The sequence below is a fragment of the Filicampus tigris genome, chromosome 1 (assembly GCF_054856515.1).
Source record: "Filicampus tigris isolate MCC_2025a chromosome 1, RoL_Ftig_1.0, whole genome shotgun sequence".
In the NCBI taxonomy this organism is placed as follows: domain Eukaryota; kingdom Metazoa; phylum Chordata; class Actinopteri; order Syngnathiformes; family Syngnathidae; genus Filicampus; species Filicampus tigris.
This window is the reverse complement of record NC_141217.1, coordinates 7837501-7855000: the sequence shown is the minus strand read 5'-3', so window position 1 is coordinate 7855000 and position 17500 is coordinate 7837501. Positions and strand designations below refer to the sequence as shown.

Genomic DNA, 17500 nt, shown 5'->3' with positions numbered 1-17500 from the left:
GGACGTGAGGAAATCCACACGTTATAATCGATATGACTTCAGCTCTAAGCAACCGCTAGCGTTTTGGATTATAAATGATCAGTTGGGTGGCACGGTGGACAAGTGTTTACGTTCATCCCCGTCACAGTTCTGAGGTTGGGAGTTACGATCCAGCTCTGGACTTCCTGTGTGGACTTGTTTGCATGTTCTCCCTGTGCTTGCGTGAGTTCTCTGCTGGTCCTCTGCTTTCCTCGCACGTTCCAAAAACATGCATTTAGGGTTATTTAAGACTCTAAAATGTCCTTAGGTGTGAATTTGAGGGTGAATGGTTGTTTGTCTGTATTTGCACTGCGAATGGCTGGCAACCAGTTCAGGGTGTAGCACACATCTCGCCCAAAGTCACCCGGGAAAAGCTGCAGCTCACCCACGGTGCTATTGTTATTGTTACACAGGAGCGGAGGACCGCACAGCAAAGGAGCACCGCCAAAAACCAGACAGATCTTTAAAATAACCCCCCACCCCCCCACCCACCTTCATATATACACGACACCAAGGGTTTTCAAAATACTGTTGCTATAGAAGAAGCTCACAAAGCAGTCTCCTCGGTTGCACAATATTACAGTGGGAGAGTTTTTGTGAATGTGTGTGCCTTAAAGACGATACAAGTGATGAAATCCATTTCTTAAGCATTGTACGTTCTTGTCAGCACATATGGCATATTTTTTCCCAATGTCAATCCATAGGAGAAACCAAAATGATTTTCACATCCATCACAAGAGCGGTAAGGTCAAAGATAACTGATCTCCAAAACCTGGCACATTTTTATTTTACTGCATTTTCTACTTGCAATATATAGACCAGCAGCACTGACTATGCTCAAAACTACAATATGGTAGGTGAAAAAGACATTGTATTTTCTGTTACTGAGGGGAAGAATGTTGCCATTCGTTAGCCTTGAAGAAAACAGAACCAAGTAACAATAAACTACACAACCAAAAGAATTAACTGCATTGTATTATATGAGTTGGTGTTTCCAGAGCACTTTTCTCAAGGATTATGTTGTTTGCCCTCAGTGAGCATACGAAAAAAGAGCTATTTCAAGACAGGTGAGCGGAAAGCAAGCAAAACTAGAAAGCTAATAATCATTGATGATCCTGATGGTCACACTCATATCAAAATCTATGCACGGGGTCATATGAATTAATGTCAACGGTAGACGCTAATCACTGATTTACAAACAATGTTTATCAGGGGTGTAACGGTAAACTAAATCACATTTCGGTTCGGTTAGTTTTTTTTTGGAAACTTCGGTTCGGTATATTTTCGGTACAAAAAAAACAGATTTTTAAAAAAAATGTTTATTTTGAAAATATGACAAGTAAATGGTACATTTTTTTGAAAAAATAAATAAAAGCGAACCATTCGGGTGATATATTAAGCAATTCCACCGGAATAAAAAATGCACTAACAATAATGATCTCTTGATTTTGTAAATTATTAAAACACTGAAATCTTTAAATACTCAGCAGCAACAGCCTATGACTATGACACATCTAAGTATATGACACATCAGTATTCAAGTTAAAGACAAGTTGTCATTATACTTGACACATTACACTTTTGGTGATGAAAAAAAAAATACAATAACAGCTACAATTATTGCTAATTATATTAAAACTCTTTTTATAATAAAAAAATACAGTAACTTTAAAAAGGCTTTATGAAATTGCATACACTTTTTAGGCATTGAAATCTTTGAATGTTGAACAGCATATTGCAACGAATTAGGTTATCTGTGTTGTGGTCGGATTTGTGTGTTGCTGAGTGGTTTGTATGTTTCCGAGGTTCATGAATGCATCGTACGGCAAGCGAGTGGAGCAGCGGAGAAAGAAGAGCGCGAGCAGTTGTACTTGGATTAATAAAAACATAATTGAACTACGTCTGACGACGTATTCCTGGAAGACGCTACAATATGATAAATCTCGCTATTTAAGTTTGACGTTTTTGCTCCCTCGTTTAAGAAACATTCACAGTCGGATGACTGGAGACCGCAGTGTACAGGGGGAACCTTTGAGCTCTGGCTCTTTTTTGGCTCTCTTTTGTGCCGCATGCAAAAGTCAGTAGCGCCTGTGCGTAAACTCGCGCTAATAAGTGGACCGAACCGAACATGCCATACCGAAACGTATTAATACATCCACGTGTACCGTTACACCCCTAATGTTTATTAATGTGACAAATGTGCTCTGAGTACAGAATATAATTTGTGTGTAGCCGTGATACCTGTTAATTAATATTAAAACTGTTACTATAATCCTGTAGAATTACAACTGATGCAGAATTACAACCTGACATGTTAGACCTCACTTAGGATCTTTCAATTAGGGCCTGTTGTAGACTTGAATGTGGAAAACCTGTGACTAAAAAGTGCAATTTCCTTAATGAATGCCGAGAAAGGCTCATAGGAAGCCAAAATTCCATTAAAAAAAAAATCAGTCGAGGACTGACACTAGTTAATGCATAGCAGTATGCAACAGCAATCGCATAACTGTGTAGCTGTCTCGAGACACCACACAAACATGTCTCCTGGGTACTGTGAGCAGTATACCAAGTGTGTCACAATGTTTCCAGGACTTGTGTCGCAAAAGATACAGTGGACCCCCGCATACTTGTGGTTGGGCACCCGCAGATTCTCATATTCCAGAAAGGCGTATTGAATGTTTATCAGTGTTTTGTTTTTTAATTTTTGGGTGTTTTTAATTTGACCCTTGTGTGGATAAGTGTTTGTTTTTTGTTTTTTTTTTATCCACCAATGCATTTCAATTATAGATGGATTTTTGCTATTCAAGGGCCAACCCAGGCCCTATCCCCCCTGAATAGTAGCGGTCCAATGTATTTCAAATCCAAACTACTGTACAAGCTACACGCTTTCTCAATCACTGTTAGCCAGATGATCAACCAGTACACATGGAGAACCTACACCGTTTGCTTCGTTAGTACAGTTCCTGGCTGAGAAGATCATCACCATGCTGGAGCAATGTCCCTACTCACCAAGTCTGTATGCATCTGTGTGATTTTTTTTCCTCTTTCCAAGTTGAAGGGGGCCATCAAGGGGACCCATTGTGAAGACCTACAGGGGAAGTCAACCCAAACCAATTTTTTTTCAAGAATATGTTCTATGCAAGCCCATTAGTTGAAACAAGGCATTCTGATAAATATTGCGTTTGTGGAATAAGACTTAATCTGCTCATTTTTAGCCTGGTGGCAGCCATTTTGTCACTTCTGTCGACTGAAAATGACATCACAACTACTTAGGGCTCAGGTAACCACGGCTGGGCGGAATTTTCTCTGCCTTTTATGGCCAATTCTGGTCGGTGTTTTTACTGCCGAGAAAGTAACAACAATGGATCTCGTGCCTGGTACAACAAAGGGACCCAGTTGACTAGACGATGCATTTTTATGCATTTTAAAATTATGGAAGGTGACGCAAAGGTGGTACGTGTGTGTCTAGCTTCTTTCCACACACATGTGACATAACACCTACGCCGCTGCCAAACTAGTTTGCTTTACAGCAGCAACAAGCTGCATGGTGGATCCTCTCCTCCTTGGCAATAAAAGAATTGTCGGGCAGAGCCGGGTAAAACTCCTGTACGTCATCGCAACGTGACATAACGGCCCGATCATGACAGAGGGTGCGCGCGGTGTCGTATACGCAGCAACAAATTCTGACGTGTGTGCGGCATGTGTCGCCGACATGTCGAGCAACACTCTGCGTCGGTCACGTGAGGCAATGCGGCAGTTGTCGCCTGCGCCGACGCGGGAGTACAAACAAGCCTTTAGACGCCATTAGATGGTCGTGACAACAGAGCTGTGGTTGTTACCGGAAGAATCTTTACTGGAGTGCATGAAGGCTGGTAAAGTGTATCGGACTTTAGGGTAATTATTCAGAAAGGGAAAACTTCTTGTTTGGATTTTAAACACAACTTTTCTGACACATTGTGTAGGTGTAACATCAGAACAATCTGAATATGATTAACTATTTCGTGGCACTGTTGCTTTTATAGCCACAAACTTCCCTGTGAACTCATGTACCAAACTCAAAAGCACCGTACATGTTCTTCATTGATTAAGCTATAAACACATGAGGCAGAATATTAAAAATAGCGTCAGTGTTTTTATTCATGTTAATACTAAGACTACGGATAGGCATGGTCATCAAATAATCGACCATTCTGAGGACTGTACGGAATTGGTTGTTCAATTAATCGCATCTTAAGGCAAAATGTCATCGTCTCAGACGTCATTGTCATCTGAATGGTAAATGGTATTTCACTTGTGGAGTGCTTTTCCATCTGTTATGGCACTCGAAACGCTTCATACTCAGTTCACACCTCCAGATGGCGCAGCATCAGGAGCAACTGGGGGTTCAGTATCTTGCTCAAGGACACTTCGACATGGTCACCGGGGTGGCCTAGCAGACGACCTCTCTACCACTGAGCCGTGCCGCCCCATGAACATGCCACAGCAGCTGTGGGAAGTACGTTCTCGTAGACCTATGGCATCTCCTCTAGCTGCATGATTCGATTTAATACAACACTAGCATCGAAACAGTAGTTCCGTAATTAGTCCAATAATTGAAACTTCATTATCTTAGATGAATATTGTGAAATGTGTGCCAGCACGACAAGATCTGAGCACCACATGTAATATGTGAGAAAAAAGGCTGCAAGATGTGAAAAGTCAGAGGGTAGGAAATTGGAACAAGTGCTCGTCAAACCACTGGGGTGAAACATAAACAAGGCCAAGCTGGTCTCCAATTACATGACCATTTACAGTCAAAAAGAAGTCCAAACCTCCTCAAAGTAACTCAAGCATATGTTTACAACTGAGTCATTAAATTCAATAGCCTTGTAGTTGTCTGCATCTTTTCTGTTCCATTGAAAAAAGACACCTAAACTTTCCTCATATCTCAGCAATTACATCACATTAGAGCCTTGAAAATAGACATACAAAGCAACTGTGGAAAGGAAAAGGCTGTGGAATAGTCATGACCTCTGACTATCTAAATAAAAATGAAACAAGGCTACCTACCGCCTATCACAGTCATGGGCGGGAGGGACGGCCGGGTTTTGAGCTGCTCAAGGCCAGCAGTTTCTATGGCAACTGTGGCTGTACCAGCTAGGGGGACTGCACCAAACACATTCGACAGGATTCAAATTAACTTCAAATAAGAGGTGAATTATTTAGACCCTCTGTTAGCTAGTAAACACTCAAGTGTTCCTTAATTTTCATTTGACCCTGGTTATATTTATGTAACGGTGGATGAGAACAAATGCGCCTTAACTTCACCCTTGTAAGGCTGTGCGTGTGGTTACTCACATTTCTCTGTGATGGAATTTACTGGCATTTGGTAAAAAAGTGAACAATAGCATGGGCAAGGTTTTTCCTGCGTTCGAAATTGTGAGGCGGCCACCTCCAGCTAATTTTGTGCCCACCTCCAGCCAGAGCGATTGATATTGCTCAACAGAGCGCAAAGCTCCAGCTGTGTTGATTGAGCGATTGATGTCCCTTTGCAACAGCAATGTATTTTAACTGCAGTTGCGGCGTTTGCCGCTACGGAGGCGCTATATCAGGACCGGCCAACCTGTGACTCGCGAGCCGCATGGGGCTCTTTGCCCGGTTTCATGCGACTCTTAAAACCTGCCACAAAGGCAAATTGAAACCTATTCTACTTTACGGGGGCGCCGTCGTGACGTCGGAAAGCGTTTCCAATGGGAGAGGGGCTGGCTAGCGATTTACTGCTATTTTGACAGACTTATTTACAAGTAACGGCATGAGGACAATGGAGGAAGCCATGATAAATAAAGTGCATTCCCTGTATTAACACTGAAATATACATTCTGTAAACCAGTGGGTTTCACTTATTACTTCCTGGTCGGCTGCTACGTTGGCACTTCTAAATATGGGCACGCTGTTGCACGTATGGTAAAGGGCTTGTCAAACGCAGCGATTGAACAATTTATATTTGGCAAGCGAGGTACCAGGTACGTGCATCTCACGCATGATCTTTGACGCAAATGAGATCGAGGGAAAAAACGTTGAGTCGTGTTGCCTACCAAGTTCACTCTCAAAATGGGAGGGGGAAAAAAAAAAATCAGAGCATAACAAAAATATGAAGTTCAACACAGAACGACGTTTTAACACTGTTTTTGTTGAATTTAATGGCTACTCCACAAAAAAGAAAAAAAGAAAAACAGCTACAGGAGCACAAATACACAGCAAAACTGGCCTATCTTGTGAGCTCACATGCTGGTCTATGCTGGGAGGTTTTCTGCAGGGTCATTCTGCCTCACATGCTTGCCATCATTTGAACGAGGCTTCACATCTTCAGCAGTACTTCACTTCCCTCCACGCAAACTCGGGTTGTCACGATACCAAATTTCTGTTTCAATACCAATACGTATTTCGATACTTTTCTATACTTTTTGCAAACAGGTTAAACACTCAAATGTCAATGTTTTCCTTTATTTTAAAACAGACTTTGGGAACAATAACTTTAATAGCTTTCTCTACTGAATATATTGGCACTTGACCCATACAGATAAACTCTGCAACTGCCCTGTTGAGCCTTTTAGCATCTTTGCTGTCCTTTGGGTCCTTCATATGCTGTTGAAAGACATCTTGGAGAGTGGTTTGCTTCTGAGTGGGAGATGTCACCCTCTCTGAGCCAGTAGCACTAGACTTCTGTTGTTGGTGGAGGGAGAAGGTACAGTATTTTAATTAACATGATCATTTTAATTTGAATATCATTGCTTTATTTGACTTGTTCTTATTCAAAGGGTTTGTGTTTTGAAACTATACATGAACCATTAACGGACATAGCTAGAAAAATAAATTGAGGCTCATTATATAATCTAGGATAGGATTAGATATTGTGGGCTAATAAAACGTTTTACAAAAACGTGTTTCAATATAATATTCAATTTATATCATGTTTATGACTTAATTGGTTATTTAAATATTTTATGAATGTAATTACATTTTTAAAAATATATTTTATGTATTTATTAACAATGGACATGTTCAGGGGTTGAAAATGTCTTTTTGGCGTACCCTAACAACTGGCGAGTAGATAGAGAATCTCTACTAGACAAACAGATTTTTTTTACCAGACAATGCAGTAATATAAAATTGTCACTTGTTAAAATTACTTTTTCAGATGTTGGTCTGTCTAAATTGATTTTCAATCAAAGCAATCACATTGTGTCTCTTCACAATATTTGATTAAAAACTTCTACACAAGAAAGATGTGATGGACTTCACTTTTTTGTTTCTTTTTTTTTTTAGACCACTGGTCTTCATAAATTACTAAACAAATACAAACATCACACACATTTGGCAAATAAAACAGCTTAATTTCACCCTTTGGACATGTTTGAGCTCTCTGTATGTCGGCTACTGAAGGTTTACGACTGGGCTGGGAGGAGCTTTATACTAATTTCATAGTAGTGTAGTGAACAACATCGCCTGTCGTTCTTGACAGAAGTCGCGGAACAAATTCGCATGGTTGTCCTTCAAATGTTAAGACAAATTTGACATGTTGCCTCCCTTCGCGAGGCAGACTGAAGTGTGTTTAGTGGGTCGTCTTAGTCATTCATTTGAACCCAAAGTACTTTCACACCGTACTTCGGGTCCCCGTTTTATCAACGAGTACGGTCTTTTCTGCAGCTGCTATCTCTGTTCCTCGTTGTCTTCCACCTGCTTTGTCTGCGCAACTTCACTTTCTCTCTCAGCCTGTGAGCATGTAAGGAGGCGGAGGCATGTGGGCAACTACGTCACACTCGCTGGCCTCGCTGTGCTTAAAGAGAGACAGGCTCCAAATTACAAATTCAATCGCATTCAATAAAACGAAATAAAAGTACCATTTGTTTTTAAATGCTGGTGTAGTACCGTTTTAAAAACTCTAGCATTGTGGTACTATACTGGTACACCGTGCAACCCTAATGCAAACATCAACCAGGAATTTTCCAAAAGGGACTGAACTTCGCAAGCACAATTTGCTATCTTTGAAAGGTCAGGCAAAAACGTAAACACAGTCGTTCCGCAAATTTATGAAACGCTTGTTTCAATTTTCTTGGAAGTCTGAACACTGCAAAAGCTAAAAAGTCATACAAAGAAGGGGAGTTTGTCGAGAGCTAGGGAGTGTGGGGACGGGATGGGGTACTTTATGTGCGCCTATATGTATAATGTGGCTCTTTGCAGTAACACTAAAAAAATGTGGCTCTAGTTTTAATAAATGAATGCTTTAACGTGATAATAGTCATTCTTATTGGAACGCTTAACTTAAAGTATGTTCCCTGTAAAAGAAAGTGAGTCGGTTGAATTTACAGAATACATGCACTTCATGGCGTATGGTCAGGATGGTACCACCTCAATCTGAGCCAAGAAAAACCCTGATAGGCCAGGGTTGACTGCCCATAAAATCAAAACGGAGTATCGAGCACAGTGGGGAATAATTATTCATCTTTTATCATATAACATTTCACGTGTCATTGCTTTACTTATACAACTAACTTTTTTGCTCTGTCGAGCCACAAACAAACCACCACAAAATAACTATTTTCAAATAGCTTTGGTTAAACCAACATGTACATGTCTCTATTTGTATCAATAGAAAATGACCTTGTGCTCTCCCAAGCCTTGAAACAGGCCTTTGTCACCTTCAAGCAACCTCTCTATACCCTTAATCATACTAACATAAGCTGAGCTTCATCCTGAATCACTGGGCTGGTCTTTAGAAAGCTCTGCACTCCTAACATTGCCCCACAATGGAATCAATCAAATACAAACCTCTTAATGTGAAAATGCAATGCACAGGCATGTTTTGCTGTGCAAGCGCTCAATGTGGAAAATCCCATTTGAGCGGAGCGCATCTACTTTATTCTTGATACCTGCGAGTTTCACAAATCATAAAAACAATCCATCTGCCACCAGTTAAATAGGCGGGCTGATGCAGGTTGAGAGGGATTCCCAAAATAAAGAGCAACTTTCACCTGAGTAACACAACTTAGACACACAGACTGAAGAACTATACTACTTTAATTCATTTCATTATTAATTTCTATGAATAGTCTCTCATTCAGTTTTATCTGCCCGTTCATTTTTAACCTTTTCAATGTAGTCGCTTCCTCCTATGTTAATTCTATTTACTTGGCATGGCAAAGACAGTTCTGCTAAGCCTGTAATAACCTCTTCTCCCTGTAAGCCATCTTGTCTAATTAGATTGGTCTCATACATCCAGGTCAACACATGCAGAGTAAGGGAGACTGGGATACAGGGTAAAAGAGTGTTAGTTTATTCATAAGACAAGTTGGAACACACTTATTTAATTGAGATTTTCTTTTTGGGACATCATTTACCAGAAAAAGTTAAGTGGCGAAAGAATGAAAAAAAAAAGTAGGAATAACATACTGCATTTTGTTTTTAATTTCATGTTTTGTTATCTTTGATACCCTTTTACCAGGTATGCAAGATAATTTGGATTGGAAATTAGTAGGATGCCCTTTTTCCAAGCTATTGTTGTTGGTCAGAAATAATAAGATTTTAGACGGTCAGTTTTATATTAATGTAAAAAAACAAAAATAAATAAGCTTTACTGGGTCTCTGCTTAATTTGATCTGGAAAATGGCTTGCCACTTATTGGTTGGTATCTTGCGGCCACCGCATCTCATGGCTCTATTGAAAGTGAGAGACTGATGAATATGTGTGTGAATGTGTAGGTGTTTCGCTTAAAACCCGGAAACATATTTGTAACCTGTGAACGTTTAGGAAGCCATTCCCCAGAAAATGTGCCTGAACGCATCACGATTCTGGTTTCGAAATGTTTATGGAGATTAAAGCAGATTATTCCTCAACTCCTGTGAGATCGGCAGCCGATGCAAACTTTGAGATGCTGTGCATTGTCAACGTCATCTTTCCAGAGTTGAGTGGTTATGATGTGACGTCAAAGTCTCCATAAAGTGAGATTGAAAAGCCTTTTTTTTCCAAAAATCCGAATTAAGACCTGCGGTGTGAACCTAGCCTAAATGTCTTGATGTGTGGGAATGACAGGCTGTGTGAATTTCAAATTGGGGTGGCCTGGAAGGATCTATAGCCAGTATGTAAAATTCCCATCCCCGCTTCCTCATTTTTCTGCTGTGCCACTAAAGAATGCTCAGGGAAAGAGAATGAGGAAGTGCCAAAGGTCAAACGATGATTATCTTTGAAAGAGAGTAAACTAGCTTCTCTACTTAAACGTCCCCAGCTTTCCTCCATGTTCTGTTGATCTTGCAGGGCACAAACACATTAATAGTAAGCTTAAGAAGTCACCCACACCCCAAAAATGTTACCGCAGTGTAACACTTAGATAGCCAACTGAACTGTTTTTTTCTTCAAAAGGGTAGTAAGCACAATAGGAAAAGGGGGCAAATGGAGTACAGTATTTTTCGGGCTATAAGATGTTCCATAGTATGAGTCACATTTTCAGGGGGAAATTTATTTTACAAATGCCAAGACCAAGAACAGTGGTGCTTGGAATTGTGCCCGGGGTACCCGTTCCTTAATCGCGGGTGCGTTTGGAAATAAGATCAGCCCGCGCACTGGTCCGCTGCGAGCGTTCGGAAACACAAAGAGCATTGTTCAAATGTGCCATTTGGTTTGTACTGGAGCCCAGAGCGTCAGGCAGTACAGCTGGAAACAGATCAAGTGCAAGCTTCTGATTGGTTTAGAACGTAGGCTACATTCAGAAATTAATGGTAGGGGAGCATGCTCTGCCTCTGTGAATACACATACTCTCAGAGTGGTGTCTTGCGTCAGAGTGAATTTCAGAACACGTGTTGACAGGAGCAAACAAGTTCCGGTCGAACAGAACTTTTACTTTCGTTTGGGCGAAACTTTTTCTTTCGTCTGGCAGTTGGCAAATAGTTGTGGCGCATTCTTTTTTTGCATTATAAAGAAGGTGGCCAACGGCTGTAATGTATGATGATTTTTCTCCTTCTCCATCTTCTGGTGGTTAGTCTTGGTGCAGTACCTCCACCTTCTGGCCACCAACATCTGTCGTAGATGCACCTAAAGCATTTGCCAACTGCCAAAAGAAAGTACACACTGACGGCTAGCAGGGACTTTGGGTGCTAATATCTCGGTTTCCATTGCCTTCAGATATGCACAAAATGTAAATTGCGCAATATTAAACTGGTAATGAAAACAGACATTTCCAAAAACCTCTAAAATATCGCAAAAAGTTTTTTTTTACGCTCTCATGATGGTGGTTTTTGAGACGTGTTAATATAAAAGTGTATAGGAAAAGTGTCATGGAAACACATTTCTGGCGCTTCCACGTCCTGTGACAACGCCTCGAGCAGCCCAAAGTGACGAGTGTTATGTCGACGGACGCCCGGCGGGGGACGGAGATCCCGCTCGGGCTGCATGACGCGGCCAGTGGAGAGCAGTCCTCGCCGGTGCGCCCCATCCGGGCGCAGAGCTCAGCGAGAACTGTCCCACGGCACCGAGGGAAACGGCAACGTCTGCCAGCCGCTCCGGGTTGGCCTGGAAAGGCTTAGGACCGTCGTTGGTCGCAGCGCATTGCGGAGCGGGGAGCGCACCCGGCCGGGTGTCACCAAGGAGGGTGATCGCGCACGTCCCGGGAGGCCACCGCACCCCTCCATGCTGACTGAGCGAGTGCGCCACCAGTTTATCTCTCAACGGTTTCAGACCCTGTCGTGAGTCTCGTGAGAACATATCATGAGATTATACGACAATTACGAGATCTCATAATACAGGACGTTACGAGAATTATGCCTCGGAAGCGAAACGCTCTTCAATGCAAACACCTACAAGTTGCAATTGTGCTAAATTGAAAATTGTAGAAATATTGCTTTTATTTTGCGAAAAACTCTAGTGAAAACCCAGCTAGTCCAGGATGTAATTTTAATACATACAAGTTACACCTCAGTATAAGACGCAGGACTAACCAAACTATGAAAAAAAGTGTGACTTGAAGTCCGACAAACACGGAGAGATGCTTATTGTGTTCTGCCAATAATATTGAGAGAAATAACAATAGAAGGGGCTCATCCAATTCATGTACTATACTTCTCAATATATCCCAGTTTAATTTAGGCCAGTATAGTCCATGCATCCTCACTAAGAAGTGTCATAGATATCGTATATTCCGGACTATAAACCGCTACTTTTTTCTTAGGTTTTGAACAATGCGGCTTATATAACGGCTCTGCTATTCTGTGGATTTTTCTTCCACGGCTAGGAGCACTATAACCGGAATTCGAATTTAAAATAAAAAAAAAATAATAATAAATCTATGGAAAGACGTTACGCTAATTTTTCTTTGGCAGATAGAACACGGACGACAAACTACAGTTAATTATTTTCAAATCCTCTCCCCTTCATCATGGAACCCACACAAAGAAGTTTGTATGATGCAAGTTTTAAGTTGAAGGCCATCGATCTTGCTATCCGGAAAGAAAACCGCGCTGCTGCACGCAATCTTAGCGTCAATTAATCTGTGGTGAGACATTGGAGGCGGGAGCGGGAAGTGAAATGAAGATAACTACTGCTTATTTTTTCTTGGTTCTGTTCCGTTTTAATCAGCAAAGTTGCTGCCGTGTTAAAAGACACTGTTCGGAAAGAATCTGCATTTACATGTACATTTACAGTTCAAAATTGTTCTCTAAATGCAGTAAATATCTACATTTTCAACACAGATAGCTGCAGCTTATATAGTTTTTTATTCTTTTTTTTTGTTTGTTTTTAAATAGAGCGGATGTGGCTTGTATGAAGGTGCGGCTTATAGTCCAGAAAATATGGTAAATAATAATCAATGTGATTTTTTGGGGATTCAATTTAATAGATATTGTGAGGAAAAGACAGAAGATAATGTGACAAGCCCACAGGTACAGTCAGTGTGATACGTATTACAACCCAGCCAGACTGACTATGAGCAATCTGAGGGCTTTTCCACTTAGCGGTGTCAGTCAGACCGGCTGGCAAGTACCTCTAGGGAAGCACACAACACAAAACACTGCCTGCTATGCAGGTCACCTGTTTAACATCACAACTAAAAGGACCTAAAAATGCTCACATTAGGTGGTAATGCATTAGTGGATTTGTGCATAGGTCTTGGAGTACACCAGGAACTGGCACCTGTTTATCTTCATACCTTCTGTATTTCGTCTTTGGGTTTTTAAAAACATTAACATTGCATCTTAGATTGGTCAAACATTTATAAGAAAAACACCCACGTGAGAACAAGAGAAGAAATTTACCAAAATGTGACATAGGTTTCGCCCCAATGCCAGCGATATGAAAATCATCTCAATTACCTGTACATGTTAAAGAAACCATCTCAGATTGGTAAATCATTTCACAAAATTTACTTCTGGCCAACAGATCACCATTTGAGCATGTGTTACTTTTTATCTGCAGGAGCTGCGTAAGAGTGGTTAGGTTTGAGCACATGATGCGTATAGCTATACAGGCCTGTGTTGTCACCGTGTGTGATATGTGCCCTGGGGCTGTGTTGCAAGACCGGCGGGATAATCTCATGCCATGGATGTCATGTGTGTCCACAGTGTTCAGACAAGAAAGCACAACACTTTCAAGATGTGTTCTTAACTGATATGATCGATTGTTCCAAAGTCTAAATGTGGAAATTGTGTTAATCACAATGTACTAGGAAGACATTGCATGTTCTGACTGGAATTTGAATGGGAAATAGGTACAGCTCAGCTCTCATACATACAGGGTGCGCTAATCATTTGTCAAACAAGCACACACTTACCCACATGTACACACGCAGAGAGAGAGAGGGAGAGGAGGAGGGAGAGAGAGAGAGAGTGCGAGAGAGAGCTCTTTCTCAGACAGACAGACAAACTGTAATCCCGCTCTTACCCTGAGCCAATCGACAAAGACAGCCAATCGTTACTTGCATATGATGTAGGGGGCTAAATTTCCTTGATATATAATGGGGAAAATGAATGACTTACTACCGCTAATCAATTTCTTAATACAATTTTAATAAAATGGAATAAAAGAATCAACAACCAACCAAACTCATAATGATCAATTAACCTATGACTACAGCCGCCGTTGGTGCGTGTATGATAAATTTGGCTAACTGGCAACTGAAAGACAAACTCTGAAATTAAAATCTGAAAACCCTTGGTAGCTCAAAGTATATTGTTGGCAGATTCACAGTCCATTAAAGATCATAAACCCATTGAGAAAATGCATTCAAGAAGTCTCATTCACAAAACAACACACACGCACACACCGGTGCTCCACAGCTAAACAGATGTAGGCCATCTTGCTCTGTGCAGCATATGCAGAGTAGAGCAGTGGAGCATCTTGCATCTCCTGTGAGTCTACAAAACCCTTAGAAAAGAACTCCAGATCAGAGTACGTACAATGTGTGGAGTGCGTTTGTGTGTTTTTTTGTTTGTTTTATGAATTTGATGATTTTTGTCGGTGACAAAAGAGGAAGTACAAGTACAGTACATATCTCTGGGTTCAGCCTGAATCCTCATACCATCATCCCTTTTCAGGAGACCCCAAAAACAGCAAGTTTGTTCAACTATTTACATTGCATCTTCCAAGCGATCAAGCCATATTCAACACTTCAGATGGGGCAATACTTAAAAAATACAATAAAATAAATTTTAAAAAACTAACACCCACAAATGGACTGGGGCTTTCACTATGGGATGTTAAAAATTGATTATTCTGTCGATTAATCAAATAATCTGATACAAATTTATTTTCCATTAAAGTGCATTGCAAAACCATTTTTTTCCTCCACCAACCAATTATTAAACTAAACAACAAATCGTACTCACAAATCTTGTGGAATCCGATTCAGTTACTGGTTTGGTAATTCTTTTCCAAAGTAAAAACAGATGATTGTAAATGTCATATTTTGTTTACCGGTAAATACAAACGATAATCACTCTGCTTTCATGTTGGACTACAGAAATAAGACAATTACTGTTGAGGGACTAAAATCAGAGGATTTTGGACAATTTTAAGTTAAACAATGGCTCTAAATGATTACTCGATTTTTAAAATAGTTGTTGATAAATTTGACAAATAGTTAGTTGTCGATTATCGATTCATATTGATACCTCGAGGGTGGACTGACCAATTGTATAGATTTGTGAGAAATAAAAAAACGTTAAATTAACCAAATTGTGACATTGGAGATTTCGACCCCACGCCAACGACATTCTTTGTAGTCTCTGGTGGCTTCAAAGTCTTAATAATAAAAACTAAAATAGTGTCAAGCTGGTAGAGGGACAAAAGTGTAAAATTTTGAAATACAGACAACACCAACTATTGGCAAATGCTCAGCGTGACTGTCCCCAATTAGCAAGTCAATGAGGTTGGCATGGCAAAAAATAAATGAATAAATAAATAAATAAATGAAATGATAACTTGTGGTGCTGCGATCAATCGGCCACTGATCTTGAATGGCTAATTCCCATGGAAAAGTACGTGATTGGCATACACTATGTCAATCGAAGCCTTTCATTGCCGATCACAAAAACTGATCACCCGCAGCTTTGCAGCCTGCAGCCAACTAGACACCAGTCGGCGAGCTGTGTAGTAGCATGCCTCCTCTCCACAGTACAGTAATACTTCAGGTGGTAGTCATGTAGAAATGAAAGCCGAATAGGACTTAAAAAACCCTGAAGACAGCAGTTGACGTCCAAACTAGTAGAGGTAAATAAAAACTTTTAAAAATTATTGTCTTAAGAAAAGAAAAACTAATTATTAAAAAATGTCTTGATAAAAACATCTGTGACCACTGCATGACATACATAATACATATGCAGTGAACCACCAGCTGTTTGCGGTCTGCTATTCAAAATTTCTTTTTTTTTTTGTCTTCATCCTTCCATCCTTATTCTCAGCTATTTTCTGGAAATCTCACCTAGACTAACGTTGTACTTTTTCTGTTACACCCTAAAATGTCACAAGATAGGCCTGGCAAATAGGAAAGCAGGATTGGTGTCAAGGAAGTAAAGAGATACATCTCGACTGTTCAACAGATCATTGAATGTCAGGGAGGAGCTAGGTTTAGTCTGGGTTATTGATCACGGAAGTCAGATATTGAGTCTTCGCCGGATGTGTTTCTGTTCTGCTGAGTCCCTATTAGATAGCAGTTGCTGTTTGACAATGGGTATTTTTACTTTTGATACACTTTTTCAAAATCAAATAAAATGTGAATCATTTACTTTTAAGGGCAATGTTGTAGGATGAGTTGCTGTGGAATCAGTTTGATGTCTTTTTATCATTTAAACTATAAATATGGACAATTAAACATTTTTAGGATGACGTCAACTACAAACTATTTGAATTAGGGCTCAGTCCCTATCACCCACAACTTGAGTTTACATTAAACTGCTGGTACTTACGTTCAAAGTCTGAGTCATCATCTTCGTCATCGTCACCGTTGGACTCTGTTTGCATGGGCTCTCCATCGAACATTACCCCCTTTCCCATCTTGACGCCTTCGCTGGCTCCGTCCTGACTCCTGGTGTCCCGCAAGCGGGTAAAGTATTGTACGGCAAATTCCAACAGGTCCGACGGCCGTTGCCGAAGCACCTCCACCGTGTAGCCCTCCAGCAGTTCCTTCAAGCCCACCGGTATCTCAATACTCATGGTTGTGTGTGGCTCAGTGGCAGTGCTTGTTCTCGGTCTGTGGTAGGAAAGGTCAAAGTCAAGATAGGTTGTTGTTACTTATGGTCGTCAAGTTCATCATCAAAATGAGTGTCACATGGTTTAAAGCATTCCCTGAAGCAGGTTTGCAGAGCATTGTTTTTCATGTCCATGCCTCAACTGTTGCTTTTATATGTGCTGTAGATCTTGACAGACAGCTGGAATTCCACTGCCAAGCTAACCACACGATCATCAACTCAAAAGTTGACAATCCAAGGTAGTGAGTGCAAAGCAGTGGCGATTCGTGGTGCGGTCTGACATTGATACTCAACGGCCGCATTATCTCGAGTTGAGGCAGGGAACACGGAGTTCCCACAGCTGCATTGGGCAGATATGAGACTAACGTTTGCCATTGGGGAGGGAGGTGGAGGGAACGTCAGATAAACAGGGTCAGTCGTTAGGTTTTGCAAATAATTCCGGAGTGCACCCGCACGCACGCACACACAAACGCAGATCTGTCAACTTGGGCTGGTGGTGGGCTGGCAAAGAGGCTAATACTCGTGACAGTTGCGGTAAGGCGACGGTGCCTTTCAGATAAAGAGACACCGAGCAGAGCTGATCTAAACTTCCAAATGCAAAAGGATAAATAGGCGGGTGTGTGATGGCACTTGTCTCGCCATCCATCGAGACGTTAGCTAGCCTTGTGCTAGCTCGGAGTAAAGCCACCCTACGGGGGTTTATTTACCGTTCAACGGACGGAGAAGTTCAAGCGAACACAAGTGGTCTCACGTTTAAACACGGTCGCTTGTTACGA

The 17500-nt window shown here is 41.0% G+C and overlaps 1 protein-coding gene across 2 annotated transcripts in view; it reads right to left on the bottom strand.

Annotated features, from left to right (window-relative positions):
• prkar2aa (protein kinase, cAMP-dependent, regulatory, type II, alpha A) overlaps positions 1–17500 on the bottom strand; it is a 41232-nt gene that overhangs the window by 23008 nt on the left and 724 nt on the right. For both annotated transcript variants that reach the window (XM_086050037.1, XM_086050032.1), the window contains exon 2: positions 16443–16726. In XM_086050037.1, coding sequence (XP_085906163.1) covers positions 16443–16689 — 247 coding nt within the window. In that variant the 5' untranslated portion in view covers positions 16690–16726. The remainder of the gene's footprint in view (positions 1–16442; positions 16727–17500) is intronic.